The sequence below is a fragment of the Odontomachus brunneus genome, unplaced genomic scaffold, assembly GCF_010583005.1.
Source record: "Odontomachus brunneus isolate Ranch 3 - 2012 unplaced genomic scaffold, Obru_v1 Obru_scaffold_261, whole genome shotgun sequence".
Classification (NCBI taxonomy): domain Eukaryota; kingdom Metazoa; phylum Arthropoda; class Insecta; order Hymenoptera; family Formicidae; genus Odontomachus; species Odontomachus brunneus.
Window position 1 is genome coordinate 57,567 of NW_022639711.1, and position 17,322 is coordinate 74,888.

At 39.3% G+C, this 17,322-nt stretch overlaps 1 protein-coding gene across 16 annotated transcripts in view; it reads left to right on the forward strand.

The window, feature by feature from the left end:
• The window catches only part of LOC116852890 (sodium bicarbonate cotransporter 3), a 72,401-nt gene that overhangs the window by 49,077 nt on the left and 6,002 nt on the right, over window positions 1-17,322 (forward strand). For 11 of the 16 annotated variants that reach the window (XR_004379871.1, XM_032833663.1, XM_032833652.1 and 8 more), the window contains 12 exons: window positions 3,041-3,145; window positions 7,374-7,477; window positions 8,409-8,594; window positions 10,915-11,124; window positions 11,222-11,634; window positions 11,845-12,010; window positions 12,245-12,403; window positions 12,933-13,082; window positions 13,408-13,683; window positions 13,915-14,304; window positions 14,520-14,627; window positions 15,552-15,686. Coding sequence is in view for 14 of the 16 variants with exons in the window: in XM_032833663.1 (XP_032689554.1) it covers window positions 3,041-3,145; window positions 7,374-7,477; window positions 8,409-8,594; window positions 10,915-11,124; window positions 11,222-11,634; window positions 11,845-12,010; window positions 12,245-12,403; window positions 12,933-13,082; window positions 13,408-13,683; window positions 13,915-14,304; window positions 14,520-14,627; window positions 15,552-15,686 (2,402 nt within the window). In the remaining 2 variants the exon portion in view is untranslated. The remainder of the gene's footprint in view (window positions 1-3,040; window positions 3,146-7,373; window positions 7,478-8,408; window positions 8,595-10,914; window positions 11,125-11,221; window positions 11,635-11,844; window positions 12,011-12,244; window positions 12,404-12,932; window positions 13,083-13,407; window positions 13,684-13,914; window positions 14,305-14,519; window positions 14,628-15,551; window positions 15,687-17,322) is intronic. The other 5 variants (XR_004379872.1, XM_032833657.1, XM_032833659.1 and 2 more) reach the window with 1 other exon arrangement.

Here is a 17,322-nt window from a genome sequence, read left to right on the forward strand (position 1 = left end):
GAATGCGCGAACTGTTGGAGCCTTACGGTCACCGTGAAACTTGCTGGCGTATATATGGAAATGAAACGACGTTAGGGAAGCATTAACGCACAGTGACGCCGTCCGAGAAAATTTACGCGACGTTGTGGCTATTTAGCTACAGTCGGCTACAGTCGACCCTGACGTTCCGCGCAACGACGGCACTTTCCACGTAAAAATAGAAGTGGTGCGCGTGTAATTCACTCTTTCTCCATTTCTCTTTCTAACAATCAGCGTTCAGTTGTACATGAAACACTCTGGAACGAAACTATTCGCCGCACGCGACGTTTCCTTCCCGGATTAGAATTCAAGATCGAGATTAAAACACCTCTGACACGAGTCAATTTATTTAGCCGCGCACAGTGGCCACGTGTTAGGCTAAGGAGACTTCCTACTTGCCATTTAATACCCAAACTGTTTAAAGAATTTAATTGGATAATAACTAGTCTTTTACACAAACCTACTTAATATCTAATACTCGTCATCGTGTTACAACACGATTCTCATAAAGGAATCCTAGTGATACACCTCGTACTTTTGTATAAAAAACACGAGAATGTCGTGATCCGTCTGCAATGTGTTAGGAGGTAAACGAACCGCTTGATTGAGCAAGTGTACGAGCACGTACTCAGTCGACGGCGACCAATGCCAACTACCCTCGTACTAAGACAATGAGGAGAGGAACCACGTGACCTAAGCGCGCCGCGCGTTCTCGCTATCACTTCCGACAAGCGTAAGCGAGCACGTTGACCTTGACCGAATAATCACGAGCAGTCTAAAGCTTCTAGTTATATAAATAGGATGTAAAAAGAGTATATCAATATATAAAAGTAATCAAAATATCATAGATAAAAATATCAAAGATAAATAGATTGAATGGAATGTATAGACAAAAATAATATATTTTCGTCCAACACGCATTGACATAACTTCATTTATCGTCCAAATTGTAATAACGAATTAAAATAGATAGACGTGAAGTTGACGAGTTACCAAGCGTAACGAAATATTAAGAGATTAATTTTTTAATCGAGATAACTGTGCGATTTACATAAACGTATCATTACGCGTTGTTGAAAAATTGATTACGAAACTTATAACTGATGGAAAATGACAGATGACAGATTACCACATGCGTGATATCGAAATATCAGAGACAAAAGTCTTATCTAGGCTAAAAATAAACAATCATTATTTAACTCACATTAATATCGCGTCTCATGATCGCGAGTGATAAACTTCGAAAGCTCACGGATAAGTAAGCCGTCAAATGAACGTAATCGAAATTTCAACTACAAGAGACTCTTCTACAGTCATAATGGACAATCGCCGTGGAAACCGCATTAACGTCACGTCTCGCGTTCGCGAGTAACAAGCGCTGAAAGTTCATCGTCAGTCTGACAGATGAGATTCCAGGTACGCGCGATAGAAACTTCAATGACAAGAGACTCTTCTAGACTCATAATAAATAGTCACCGTGCAAACCGCGTTAACATAGCGTCACGTGTTATTAGGCCTGAAAGTCTGTCATGTGACAGACAGGTGAAAATCCAGGTGTGCGAGAGAAAAATTTCAAACGTACAACACTGTTCTCCTACCAAAATAAGTCATCAGGGAAACCGCATTCCCGTCGGATCACGCGTTCTCGAATAATAAGGCCCGAAAGCTTGTCATGTGACAGACAGGTGAAAATCCAGGTGTGCAAAAAAAATTTTAAACGTACAACACTGTTCTTCTAACAAAATAAGTCATCATGAGTAATAAACTTTGGAGCTTATAATGAATCAATGTTTTCGTAAAGCACTTTTGAAAGATATATTAATTCCATTTTACAAATCAATCTATATTTGCAAAAGAAGCGACTACGGTTTATTAAATGCGCAAAAAATATTACCTAAACTCTCTGTGGATTCTAGGAGAGAAGATATCGACGTGTATTGGGTTGATCGCTTATCGCTGTTTGGGTTAAGGGGTTGTGGTAGGACCGCGCGTGGCTCGAACAGTATTACGTTACATTCTTCGTAGCGGTTCTGAGAAATGTAAGCGATAGCTGGCATTGACCTTGACCGACTAACCACGCGAGCGATCTTAAGGACTCGGTTCGATACTAATGTTGATATCTTTCCTACTAGATGTCGCAGAGACTTCGGACAGGATAGAGACCCTACAATAAGAGTCTGGCCATCAGAATTCTGGCAAAATTCTTCGAGAAAGATATATATTTCCTAGAAGGTCTCTAGAAAACATATATCTTTCTCTCTCGAAGGATTTTGCCAGAATTCCTCTGATGGCCAGATTCTTACTACAGGGTCTCTAGGACTTGTTGGAAAGATATTTTCGCGCATCTGTGTGATGCGTTATCCTTCTTTCCTTGTTTAAAATTAATTAGAAAAATGGCATGCAAAAAAGTGATATTATCAACATGTAATAGTGACAAAGATACAAATAGATTAGAAATGGAATTAAAAAACGAAAAATAATTCCACGTAATAATCGTAACGCATTAACGTAACTTTAATTTTTTTTACTAAGATTTTAGTTACGGAATTTAAAACAGACTTTAGTTACGGAATTTAAATCGATACGACTGATGGGCAACGAAGTATAATCAACTGAAATATCGGTAACAAAGCGTCTAACATAGAAATGAAAGAACTGTCACGCAATTTGCATTGAGATTAAAACCAGATTGCCGTGTACAAGGCAAGAGCTACTTTTAACGGCGACCTATATCCGGCTAATCGTTGAGGGATTTTTTTCGTGCAGTGAAGATATGCAGAAGCACGTGGAACTTATTACGACGAGTAACATATATACACCGATATTGTCGTATCACGCAAATGTCATAATGTATGTTCGTAACCTAATCGAATTTTTTATAAGATTCGTCTCCGCGGGTCATACAAAGCCGAGGCGTTTCGCGTCACGACGGCGTTATCGCCTCCTTATACTACTTCCCGCTCGCACTTATCCTTTGTAAATAAACGACGCTCCTGGTGTTGTGTTTCATGCTCATTTTTAGTGGAGGAATCGAATTCCGCTCCGGCGATCGCCGGCGCAACAAGTCAGGGCAGTGGAGCAGCGCTGAATGCTGGTAGCCGCTTCCTTGCGATACCCGGCAATCCCGGTAAACCGCTTTTCTGTCGCTCGCTTCTACTCTACTCAGAAACACACCTTCACACTCACGAGCTCCGTTAGCTGAAGCTCCGTACACGTTACACGTAGATCGTACACCTGCAGTAGCAAGTAATTCGTCCTGCTGGCGTCGAAGAGAAAACCGCCGCGAGAGTTCGCGCGGAACGGAGAAACATTTTTACTTCACGCAAAACGAGAAGCTCAACGAACTCCCAGCGGTTCGTTCGCGACAAGTTTCAAATTAACGGGAAACCTCACACGCGCCCGATAACGATGGTTGAACTGTGCCAGGCGTCATTATTCCTCCTGCCATTTCGTTGAATTAGCCGAGCTCGAGACAAAAAGTTGTGGCGATCTACCTCTATACTTTTTATTCATTGCTTTCGTATTTACTTCTTACTTTATCTCGAGAAACAAGATCCGAAGATATATGTATCTATATATACTGCTCGATATTCCTAGCAGTAGTGGTCATTCAAAAAAAATACACACACACACATATATACATACAGGGTGTCCCGAAACTACCACATGCTATTTTAATGGCAAATTCTTTAGATCATTTTAAAACGAAAACTTTCGTACAAAAATGTCGAAGCTATAATAGTTTTCAAACGGGAAGCGATTATATTTCACCAATGACTAAGATTTCGCGCGCTCAGACACGCCGAAATGACAAGTGATAAAAGTGTTCCTATGAATGTCACTTTTTTTACAATATTATGATCATTGTATAAATCTACAATAACATTGTCATAATATGTTTTACCGCTTCTCTACGCATTACATTATATTTACATATTTTTACATATTATTACATATTTTTTATACGAATAATAGTTGTAAGATATCTTAAATATGATTCAAGTAAAAATGACATATGTCAACTTAATCTGTCAAAATATCGATCAATTATTATCATGAAAGTGTCCACTATTCTATACGGCAGATTTATCACTTGTCATTTCGGCGTGTCTAAGCGCGCGAAATCTCAGCCCTGTTATTGGTGAAATATAATCGCTTCCCATTTGAAAACTATTATAGCCTCGACATTTTTGTATGAAAGTTTTCGTTTTAAAATGTTCTAAAAAATCTGTCATTAAAATAGCATGCGGTAGTTTCGGGACACCCTGTGTATGTGTTCTCTCTCTTTCTTCGACTCTGTCGACAGACTGCTAGGAATATCGAGTAGTATCTAAAGTGGAGTCGCGTCGTTATCACCGTCCTCGCTCTACTACGATAAAACTGGGAAAATTTACGGTTTGAGCTATCCTTGCAAAAGATTGCTGGTAAGCATCTTTGACATTTGACGTAAGGGCCTGTAACGTCTTGAGTACGACGGCGTCCGATCTAACGCAATAGTTCACTCAATCCGCTTAATCGAATGCCTTCGTTCTCCTCGTCATCGATTTCGTTACGCCAATTCGCGATTTGATTCAGTTATTTTACGATCTCACACACACACAGAAAGAAATATTCGAAAATTTATTTATGGGACACAAAGTATATTTCTGTAAAATAAAGTTAATTTCTGTGAATAAACTTCATATCCCACAAGTAAGTTTTCGAGTGCTTTCTTCTCAGCGTGTTAGTAATTGAATTTAATTATGCATTGCCCCAAAAATACACGCAAGTTACTCGCAAGTTGCATTTCCCTGATTAATAATGCACCTCATTTCCGATTACGCGTGATTTCTATCGCAGACAGACAATCGTCCCGTTCTACATAGACAATTTAATCACATTGCTTAATGAGAATTGGCTGTAACGCGACATAATCTCTTTGGTAAAATCACATATCTAATTTGTGAGATTCGAAATTGTATCAGTTTATCGTTCGTTAGTTTCAATTTCACAACGTCAAGCATCGTCGCTGTTCTTTCTCGGCGCATACAGCACACGGCGATTATTTACCCGCCATTTTTCAGTTTTCAACTTTCAGTGGAAATGCTCGCTCCTTCTTTCTTCGCGGAGAGTTAATGTGTGAGTGAGGTCTGTCTTGAATTCATAAACTACTTCCCCTCCTACGATCACGGACCAACACCTTCCCACTGAAAATTATTTCCAGACTTTCTCGCTGTTCTTGCAGCAGGAAGAAACCGTATGAAAAAACGAGGTCGTGCGGAAACTCATGAATCTCCGCGAGAGTGTAATGATTTCGCGACAAGTTAAAGATGCGTTTACCCTCGTCGACCTTTACAAGAAGGCCGCCTACCTTAAAGCGGAACTAGCTATACGCAGGCTAGCTAATTTCGCGAAAGTGGCGGGTTTGCGTGAACACCCGGAAACGCCCGCGCGTGGATGTGTGAAATTCGAGTCGCGTGAAATTGCAATCTTGCAATCAAACCAAGGCGAAGAGAGGAAGATTACGCGCTCATCTCGAGGAGTAGTGACGCACAGGCGGATGAAAACCGAGTCGAAGTTTTGATTCTACAATCTAAATCTACAATCATGAATCTAAAAACAATCTCGTTGAACTCGAAAGACTAATGAGGAATCTTAAAGTACAACACTATGTAACTTATATTGTCCTACCTTGCTACAAGTGCTTGGTCAATTGTTGAACTTACGTTAAAATCTCGGAAACCATGATGTATCGCTGCCTCTACGTCTAGACTCCCGATCGAGTATCCTAGCTCCCGGATAATCCGTCATGGTACTCAGAAATTCACTTATGACAGTACACTGATACAGACTATTACACAGCACTGCGCATTTTAGCACCGATACAGAGCATCCTGTCTCCCGGTTGGGGCTTCACGCCATGGAATTCTCGCACTTGGCGCCATTAAATATGGCGAACGCGCGTTACTTTCCTTGGAATTTCCGTTTCGCGACGCCCATTTCAGGCACTTGTTCGAACAATATTTCGTTACAATACGAACGCGCGAGACTTACACTCGGCACTCCCGACAATGGACCTGAACACAAAGATTGTCGCAATCGTTTCCGACAGTGTCGTAAACGTAAGTCGGAAGTCAACGTACAAGGATTGACGTAGACGTGTGTACGCTGCATCAAATATGATTAGACAACATAATTGATGCAGCATACATCTACGTTAATCCTTGTGTGTTGACTTCCGACACCGACTTACGTTTATGACACTGTCGTAAACGATTGCGATAATCTTTGTACTCAAGCCCACATGCGCACAACACTCTCCTCCAACAAACCAATAATGCGAGAAATGATGTCCCAGTATTGCAACCTCTTGCCGACAAAACTTGCCGATCTTACTGATCGAGCCTTTATACGCATGCGTTAACTACTGCGCACTCTATTGCACACGTATAAACTAAATTAGTCATGGGTAAATTAATAGAATGCGTTGATTGGCTGTCAGATAAAGAATTTCTAGAGTATCCGGAGACAATATTACAAACCTTAGAAATGCTCTATCCGACAGCCAATCAGCACATCCATACGGCAAATGAAATTAGCCTATCATTTCCTTTCATTTGATGAGAAAATAAGGGATCTATTTCTGTGTGAAATTACGACCTCTGGACGCGCAAAGAAGCAGCCAGCGATCCATCATGTACTTCGAGATGTGTAAAATCATTTACTATGCAAAAGATTTCCGATTTTAATAAATATTTTAATAAATATTTGTTAAAATATTAATTAATATTTTAATCGAATATCAGATAATTTTAAAATATTTTTTTCTTTGAGAAAAATCAATTAAATTCTTTCAACATGGAGAAAAAAGTAAGTAAACATTTATACATCAAGATGAGGCAACAGTTTGTATAATAAATCTGAAGCTTCTGTATTGTTCTTCCACGTTCCACGGAATTTGCAAGAAAAATGTAGAATGAAAATTTTGACTTAGGAAAAGCCATCACTGACTACATTTATATAGCAACTGACACTGATTTAATACCTATAGATATCAGTCTATGTTTATATGACTAACATGATTTGTTGATAATTCTTGATGTTGTGAATACTAGTGTTACATGGTTTATAGTATATATTATAGTATATATTATAGTATATTTATAACAATTGTTTATACATTATGTAACGTCAACATATTTACAACATCAGAAATAATTAAATTGGTTTTCTGTTCATGTAAACATGAGTGTTGTATTAAAACAGCTTTAAGTTGCCACATAAATATAGTCATTTTCCATTGTACTACTGACAGAGGATATAATTTACAATGTGCTTGAAAAAATGCAGTAGGCAGTAAGCTAGATCTCTTTCAGGCCAAGAGCCAGGCAGCAATGGCATGGACCGAAGTCCCAGCAGCATATCCATCAGCAGGAATCACAGCTCTTCTGCTTTGGAGAACGGGGATGCTAATCACAGGGTTTGTAGACACATTATTTGTTAAATTAAATTCTTGTGTGATTTAATATGCCAGCCTAGTAATACAATGAAGTTCAATCCAGTGATGTTTGATTGTATTCCCAATTACTATGTGAACGCAATTAAACATTGCTAATCTGTACGCTTATCTATGCTAATCTGTACTGATATCACTATGCAACGATCTCAGGATTATTATGAGACAGAGCAAAAAACTACTTATAAGTAGTCTGTTTTTTGTAGTTGAATTGGCTGTACTAGCTTGCACTCTAGTTCTCTTTTTCTCTTTTATATACTAAATTACAATTATATATACATTTCTTTTTAAGTTTCAAGAGTGTGCACTACTTAATTTACAATATAGCTAGAATAGTTCTGCATCTAAAATTACATGTATACAGTCGAATGTGAGTCCATTGATTGCAGTTGTTGAATGATAACTTGGTAGTATCCTTCATTGAACAGGCTTGCGAATAATTAATTACTGTTAAAATTAATTATCATGTTCAATTGACGATTAATATGAACTAATTCAATTGGAGACCGTTTAACTAACAATTAACTCCAACTAATTTAATCGAAGACTATTGATTTGACGATTGGCGATTGATTTCAACGAATAAATCGTCAATTAGTTGAAACATCGATTAGGATCAGTTATTAAATCGAGAAAAATTTTATTGATACTCTTACAGAGTTCTGATATCGAAAAACACGAGTATCGCGACAATCGATCGATTACTTTATCACATTTTTAACAGTAACGCTTAGTATCGTGCAGATAATAACGAGAGATATAATAGCAGTTAGAGCAAGTTTCGCCGATAAGAAAGTTCGGCCGGAATTGTACTTCTTTAATGTCGAGATCCTACCTTCCGTTAAGTACTGCGAGCGGCTTAATCTGGCAAACTTCAGCTTCGCTTTCTCATTAGGGTAATACACACTTTATGAGGAAGATACCAGCCGGCGCCGAGGCGAGCAACATACTCGTGGGTGAGGTCGACTTCCTGGATAAAACTCTGTCCGCTTTCATTCGATTGAGCCAGGCCGGGATAATGGGCGACTTGACAGAGGTGCCTGTGCCGACAAGATTTATTTTCGTCCTGCTGGGACCCATGGTAAGGAACTTGCGTTTACGTAGCGCCGTGGAAACGGAAGTAAGCGCGAAGGACGCCGATTAAAACATGATTGCGACTCACTTAAGCGCACATCGCGTCAACATTACGTCTCGTTTCGTTTCAAAACCTGGACATGCAAAAATTTGTTGTATGTACGATACTCCCATGCTTTAATTAATGTATCGTATATGTGACAGAGATGAAGAATGAGTTCACGCTTCATGAATTCAGGCGAGATCTACGACAGAACGATTCTCCGTTACTCGGCGTCAGAACTTTCGCACCACAGAACGTAATGCTCGATATCGCCATAGATGTGACGCTGTTTTTATCATTCCATACAAAAGGCAAAAAAAGGATTGCAGCACGTGTCTTTTCAATATATGTTGGAATAGACGGAAATTGTACAAGAAAATCTTTTCTGAAACTCGTCAAACTGAAGTGTGCACCAACCTTTTCATCGCCGATTATATTCTGCGTGCAGAATTATATCAAAATTAAGTACTAATTAATATCTAATTTAGTACTGCGTTCCTGAGTTTAGTGTCTCAACGTTTTAACAGGATTTCGGTTGAAAATGTGGATTCTACCTTTCTGTACAAGTCCAATCGATGTAGCTTTTATGCTCAATTAAGATAAAATCAGAAATACAGTAAACCAATATCAATGGTCGCTACTTGAAATTTATCCTACGTGAGAACGTTTAGATTTAGATTAGAGTTTTTTATTTGAGTCATATGATATATGTGACATTACACTCGTAATCGCGATTCAGCTGAAAGTTTCATATCTAACTCTAAATCGAAATCTGAATATCTCACTTGAGGCAAATTCTTGTTTGGTGTGCGTCGTCCTCATAAATGTACTGACCATTGGTTTTTTATAGCCTCTATTAGTGAAGAACTAATGACTCATTTATAGGGGGATATTTTGCATGTATCTCATCGTTCTTGTGGATATCGCTATTCCCAAAATATTGAAGCACACAGCCCATTTCTCGAGAATTTCACGTAGGTTAGACGATGCTGAAATATCAACACGCGTTAATATCATCGCGCGTCGGTGATTTGCATATAGAACACTCAACTGCGATCCTGTCGTGTAAAGTTGCCAGACACTCGTACAAGCGTGGTGGTGTTCGTTAAGGAATTCCTTCAAGTTCCCTTGAATCGACAATTATCTCAGCGAATCGATACCTACCTACTCGTCTGTTACAATTGTGTGTATCAAGGAGGTTATCAGAGGCAATTATCTTCCACCCTTGACCTTGAGTGGGTAAGGTCTAAAAGAACGGTTTAACTGATCTCGCAAACGCCTTGCGCAAGGTCCTTCTTCTCGACATTTGCGTGTCTGTGCACGTTCGACATGGACGTCGATTTAAAGCCTGCTGAAAAGGCCACCTCTATCCGCAGCAGCTGACAATTAAAGCCTCCACTAGCAACTGTGCATGCTGATTGTGCTCGTTGACTATTGTCTCGCGAGACGCATATGCAAAATAATTTCTTTCCGGCACGAACGCGTGACTGGGACGCGGTCGCGAACTTATTATGATCCGACATGCGACAGTGAATCTGATTCTTCGCGGAGAAGGAGCAGACGTGCGCGCATACGCAAAAAGCATACGTTATCGTTAAAAAGAAAAATTCAACGTGCGTGCGTCGGTCTTTAAAAATAACGTTCAAGTGAGAATAAAATGCGCGGATTTCCATCGCTATCAAAATTCTCGAGGGAATTGCGATTATACTTTGAAAAAACACTGATTCTCAAAACAAAATACGTCTCTGTTAAAACAATATCGTTCTTCTAGAAATAATCACAATTATATGAATTATTAATAATTCTTTAACACATATCTGAAATATAAAAAGACCATCCTACGCGTTGAAAACTAACGTCATCTAAGATCGAACTCTCTCTCTCTCTCTCTCCCTCTTTCTTTGATGACGTTTCTCCTCTTGGATAAAAATGAGTTGTTCACGTCATTACTTTCTACGTAGTAAGTGATTTCTCTATGATGAAGATTATTTATCGATGAACAAAAATAATAATCTATTCCCGCGCGCTGCGCGTGGCTAATAGCTGTGATCCCTTTCGCGTCTTCTCTCTACCTTACTTTTTTCCTACCCTTCGATATTAAATAATCTTTCTTTATATATTTTCTGAATTATGCAATAAAGTATAATAATCAAGTTACAAAATTAAAAAAAGAATAATGACAAGTGAAGAATATATGCGTATACAGTATTGATACAACTAGATTAATTTTGTAAGGCCAGGCAATATGAAGAAAATATAATATTTGCATATTATTTGTTTTCAGGGTAGGAACTCAGGTTTCGGCAGAGAGATTGGTCGTGCCATGGCGACTCTGATGTCTGACGAAGTCTTCCACGACGTGGCTTACAAGGCGAAAAATCGAAATCATCTCTTAGCTGGCATCGACGAGTTCCTAGACGCCGTAACGGTATTGCCACCCGGTGAATGGGATCCGACAATTAGGATAGAACCGCCAGCCGCTATACCGTCGCAGGTGAGAACAGCGTGAAATTTTCAACTTCTGATTGTAATTCTTTGGAGGAAATTATCTTGCTGTTTCCATAATTGTGCATGTAAAATGACGTTTTCAGGAAATCAGGAAGAGGCCCAAGGAGGAGAAGCCTAAGGAGGAACTCGACGAGGAGGCTGACGAGCAAAAGCAGAGAGAGGAGTCCGGCCTTGCGAGATCCGGGAGACTTTTCGGCGGACTGATCAACGACGTGAAGAGAAAAATCCCATTTTATTGGTCCGACTTTAAGGATGCCTTGGCGCTTCAATGCGTGGCGTCCTTCATTTTCTTGTACTTCGCCTGCTTGTCGCCCATCATCACCTTCGGCGGTCTTCTCAGCGAGGCTACCGGCAAGAACATGGCCGCTATGGAATCGCTGGTCTCTGGTTTTGTCTGCGGCATAGGATATGGCTTCTTCTCCGGCCAACCACTGACTATACTCGGTTCCACCGGTCCCGTCCTGGTTTTCGAAACAATCGTCTACGAATTCTGCAAGTGAGTCCTGACGAGATCTAATATTCGCATTTCGACTAACTTCTTAAAGTGACATTTAATCTTATTTAATTAGTACTGTCTGTTGAATCTGACTAGTAAAAATAGATTAGACGACACGAAGCGTGTCGAATATAAGTTGTTGTATCAGTCAAAATTTATCTCTTTTTTTATTCCGAAATAATTCTAATCAGATTCTTATACTTTTTACAGACAGGTCGATTGGAGTTATATGTCTTTCCGTTTCTGGATCGGCACATGGACCGCCCTCATCCTAATGATCCTCGTGGCAATAGACGCGAGTGCTTTGGTCTGTTACATTACTCGTTTCACGGAGGAGAACTTTGCCACTCTTATCGCCTTCATCTTCATTTACAAGGTAAGAAAAATCGTGCAACTGTCGATCATTAAACCTTCACGTCTGAAATATTGATTCGATAATGCCTTCTATCTATTTTCTTTATTCAAAAAAAGAAATCATTTCATTCTAAAATATCCTTTAGTAAAAAAATATTATACGGATGTTTCATCGTTTCAAATATAAATCGTATTTATAATATTTTTTATGTTATGATTATTTAACATATTATATTTTTCTATAAATATATTTCAGGCCATCGAGAATGTGTTATCGATCGGCAAGAAATTCCCCCTGAACACCCATCCTAGTGAAACGTTGGGCTACGATTGCTGGTGCAACCCACCAAACACCACTCTGCCATCTAGTTACGACAACGTGAACTGGACGATGCTGAATCAGACAGCATGCGAGGTATTCGAATAATATGCGAAGAAGCCAAGCACGGCAATTTGCTTATTGAATACAGAAAATAATCCTATCACATTATACAAGACGCTTTTGTGAACGCGCTTTAATCAGTCGCCTACGGTAACGAAATTGTCAAAGCGACTTTTATTTTTAGCGTATTACACATATAGCGTTGTATCAATTTACTGCAATCACAGAAATTGCAATTTCAGCACTGCTCTCTTGCTCTCGAAACCGCGATATAGCATTGATTATAAGCATTGCAGTCTCAGCTTGTATTGCGGTTTATTTGACGCATTTGCGTACAGTAAAAAAACTCACAAAAATATACAAACGTCTCGTTACGCTCGTTTGTGGCAATCAAACGCGCAACGCTTCTGGGCTTCTTCGCGAAAAATTACAAGCTCTCGTAAGCAACGAGATTACTAGTTGCTCAGTCTATCCAGTCAATCGTTGGCGGCGCAACGCGATATCGATCCAATTCACCTCACGACATCTCTTTTAACATCATGTTCGTTATTGCCTCTTTCAGAACTACAATGGCACGATGGTAGGCGATGGATGCAACGTGCCGCATTACGTACCCGATGTGTTTCTCATGTCAATTATCCTATTCATGGGCACGTTCTTGCTATCGGTGGAACTTAAAGATTTCAAGAATGCTTTATTCTTTCCCTCGAAGGTAAGCAAGATGTACATACGCTAATCGAACAACTTTGAACTGACATGATAAAAGATCAGTTTTATCTTTCTAACTGAAGAAAATACACAAGATCCTTTGATGCAAAACGTCACTATATTTTATATGCACTCAATTTCCGATATATATTCGAATGGTTATCGTTTCACATGTTCGTTCTTTTATTCTTTCTTAATGTTTTAAAATGATAGTATTATTCGTTAATTCGATTTTTTTTAATTTCATTGTCAACTTTTTAAATATCAACATTGGTTAAATTTTTAAAAATTTAATTTTTTGTCATAACAATGCTGCACTCTTTTTATAGGTGAGACAGGTGGTGAGTGACTTCGCGGTAATAATTGCGATATTCTCCATGAGCACATTGGATCACTTTGTGGGCATTCCAACACCGAAGTTAGAGGTGCCAGCGGAATTTAAACCGACGTTGGAAGGACGAGGATGGGTGATTTGGCCTTTTCAGGAGAATCCGTGGTGGAGTGCTGTTGTGGCGTGTCTCCCCGCTTTATTGGGCACTATATTGATCTTCATGGATCAGCAAATCACGGCCGTTATAGTCAATAGGAAAGAGAACAAGTTAAAGGTGAGCGATCACATCGTTTTTTTTTTAATTTTTTTTATCGAATCTTCTTCATCTCTTTTACCAGTGAAGTACCGTTAGAACGTGAAAAGAAAACGCATCTCTTCATATATTTAAATGATAATTGATTGTCTAATAATGCGTGTGACCATATGTAATTGCTTATATTTTTAATTAATATCGGTTAATAAAATCTTATCCCTGCATCGATCTTATTCGTCGATGCTTTTTTAGAAAGGATGCGGGTATCATTTGGACCTCTTCGTTCTGGCGATACTGATCGAGATATGCTCGGTGATGGGACTCCCATGGTTCGTCGCGGCGACAGTACTCTCCATCAACCACGTGAACTCACTGAAATTAGAATCCGAATGCGCCGCGCCGGGCGAGAAGCCGCAGTTTTTGGGCGTCCGCGAACAGAGGGCCACTCACATACTGATTTTCCTTATGATCGGTTGTTCGGTCTTGCTAACGCCGATGTTGCGAAACATACCGATGCCGGTGCTGTTTGGTGTCTTCCTATACATGGGCGTCGCGTCGTTAAAGGGTCTTCAGTTCTTCGATAGGATTCTCATCATGCTGATGCCCGTCAAGTACCAGCCGGACTATATGTTCCTGCGTCAGGTGAGCAAGCGAATAACCAGATGTCTCGAATAACTCTGAAGTAACTCTACGTATTATATATTTATTTTGCGACTTATTTGTTAACTGTAAAATACGTTTCCTTTTAAACGAAATATTTTAGGAATTGTTGGAAACTTTAGATGATTAGTCGAATTATTGTTTCCGAGTGTATTGTTTTGTTTTCAATGTTTTCAAGCAAGTTCGTACTCTTTCAGGTGCCGTTAAAGCGCGTACACATGTTTACTGTGATCCAACTAACCTGTCTCGCTTGTCTCTGGATCATAAAATCCTTCAGCACCACTTCTATTCTGTTTCCTTTAATGGTGAGTAAACCTTTTAAGGGTACTTCGACGCTCCATGTAGAATAGCCGGACATTTCAACAGAACCAACGTTTAACCAATCTATGGCTGTCAGTCATTAGCTGAGAAAATACGTCATCCAGTTATGAGCCATTACCAGCACATAATTGATTGCCTTTTCTCGCAGTGCAGCTCATAAAATTTAACAGCTATTTTATTGCGGTGATATTAGTAACGCGATTTATTCGAAACGTCGTAATAAATCTTTATAGACTCATATAATTGAGGTATCATCGAATCACAGAACATAAATTGGAACAGCCTATAAAAATTAATTATAATTATAAGAAATTTTTTTTGCTGAAATCAGAATCGGAATTGCGCTTTTAATCGTGGATTTATTTTCAGCTCGAGAAGAAGTCGATCGATTTTTTTTAAATATACTTCTAAATTAATTTATAATACAAAGAAACAATTGTCCTTTCATTGGAAGTGGGACAGTCGTCTCAGCTTTCAAATGCGATTTGTTTTACGTCGCTAAACTTTCCTATGCCACTTTCCTATGTCGAGATACCGACGAGTGGCAAATCATCCAAAAAGGTACTGATGACCGCCGAGAATGTCGTGCGGCGTCGGTCTCAAAGAAGCGAAAGGTATCAAGTGCACGGCATGAACGTACTACATTGTGTTACGTGCGTGTACCTGTTATCGGCAAAAGGCCACATGTTTCGCAAACATTTCTCTCTTGATTGATATATAGTTAGAGAGAGCGTTTTCACACCAGAATCCTATTAATTTATATAAAAAATAATCTATTAATTTTACTTATTTATTCGTCTTATATTCAATGAATTCAAATTTTATTCGCTGATTAAACTAGATCGTTTGTAATGTTAGACATTGCTTTTTAATAAAAAATGAAAATCAGCAAATTTCGTGTTTTACAGCTTGTGGTGATGATCGGTATACGCAAATCCCTGGATCTAGTGTTCACGCAACGCGAACTGAAGATCCTCGACGACGTAATGCCGGAGCCGAGTAAGAAGCACGCCGATGATCTTCGCAAGCTGGAGAACGGCGAGGTTAGCACCGTGACACGAATATTAAACGGCATCATCTGTTGCAAATAGCATACAGACGGTGATCGCGTGGCGAACACTCGCCCCGTGGTCACCATAAACCTCTCTGACTTCGGGGAATCCGCCTTTTGCCGAAGAAACAATGTACATACCACAACGAGCGATCGGACGAACATGACCTAGAACGAAATCAGAGATTTTCTGTTTACTTTTTTTTTCGTCGCTGCGCAGAGAGACCAGATGCGAGTAAAGACACGGTCTTCGGGCACGAAGCTCTGAGATGTAATTCTGTAGATGCGCAAAGTCATATATATATGCGGAATAATCATTAAGGAAGACAATCTGACCTTCGATAATTTCGAAAACGGGTGGACCAACAATTTCTACGATTCTCACTTTTTTACCGTCGGTTAGTTTTTACCATTTTTTATTGTCAGATCGACACAACGCTTTACTCTCTTCTGGTCGAGAGTTTTGCGTTCGCAAAGAACGCCTTTTCACCGCCTAAGTACACCAGGATGACGAGAATGGTACTACGAAAATACATACGCGGACTGCTCTCTGGGGCTATGGAGCTCGTTTTTCTTTCTCAAAGCGCGGAAGTATTTGTCAGTCGAAATAAGAAATGAAAATAAATGTCAACTGTTATATTACCCAAGCGAGCGCGCGGAAGAAGTTTTCACTCCGCATTCCAGTCGAGCCGAGAAAGAAGTAGATCTCGGCGTTGTACAATACCCTCTCGTCTTCCATCCAACACGTGTGCCAAACAAAGAGTCCTTATCCTTAACCCAGGTGGTATACGAACCGACCAGTATTAAAAAATAATAATAAAAGAAGACAAAAAAACAAATAAATGTAACGATCATCATTGTTGAATTTTTGAATCACGCGGTGGATCTTTACCGCGATCTTAAATGTTTATATCGACGGCATTGTTGTTGTAGCGTGATTAGAATAATGTGTTGAGTGTGTTGATCGTTTCTGCGAGCGCTTTAAGCACGTCGACGGCTACCCGGAAACTCTTCACCTCGTTGCGCAACTCCTCGCATCGAAACCGCCGATTGTTATTCTCCAATGGTGATCCTCTCGCGCGATGATCTTTTTATTGTTTTATCTCCATTGATATGCACAATGTCCCTTTGATTCTTCGTTTATCGCTCTAGACCTTAGGCGAGTTGTTTAACATAGAAATACGTAGCGAGTTTCTTCCTGTATGTTTATGGCAACATAGTTATACCTCCTTATACCTCGTTATCACAATGTAACAGTCGAGATTAAGTGGCATTATCAATATAATATAGCTGTGATTGAGTGATATGTGGTTGTGCATCCAACACAATTTCGAACAATAATAATGCAGCGCGTCATGATTGTGTGACAGTAAGTAGAGAAAATTGTTGCACGGCAATATTATGTTACCTCGTATATTTTTAATATATTAAGCTAGCGTTTTTCTTTTTTAATAATTTGTATGCTTCATTGATATATTAAACAGAGAGTCTCCTCTCTCGTCGCGATCAGTTCACCATAGGAGAGTACACGTTCGCCGTTTTTCTCGCCGCGACCAGAATTTTTAATATATATATATATATATATATATATATATATATATATATATATATATATATACACACAAAAA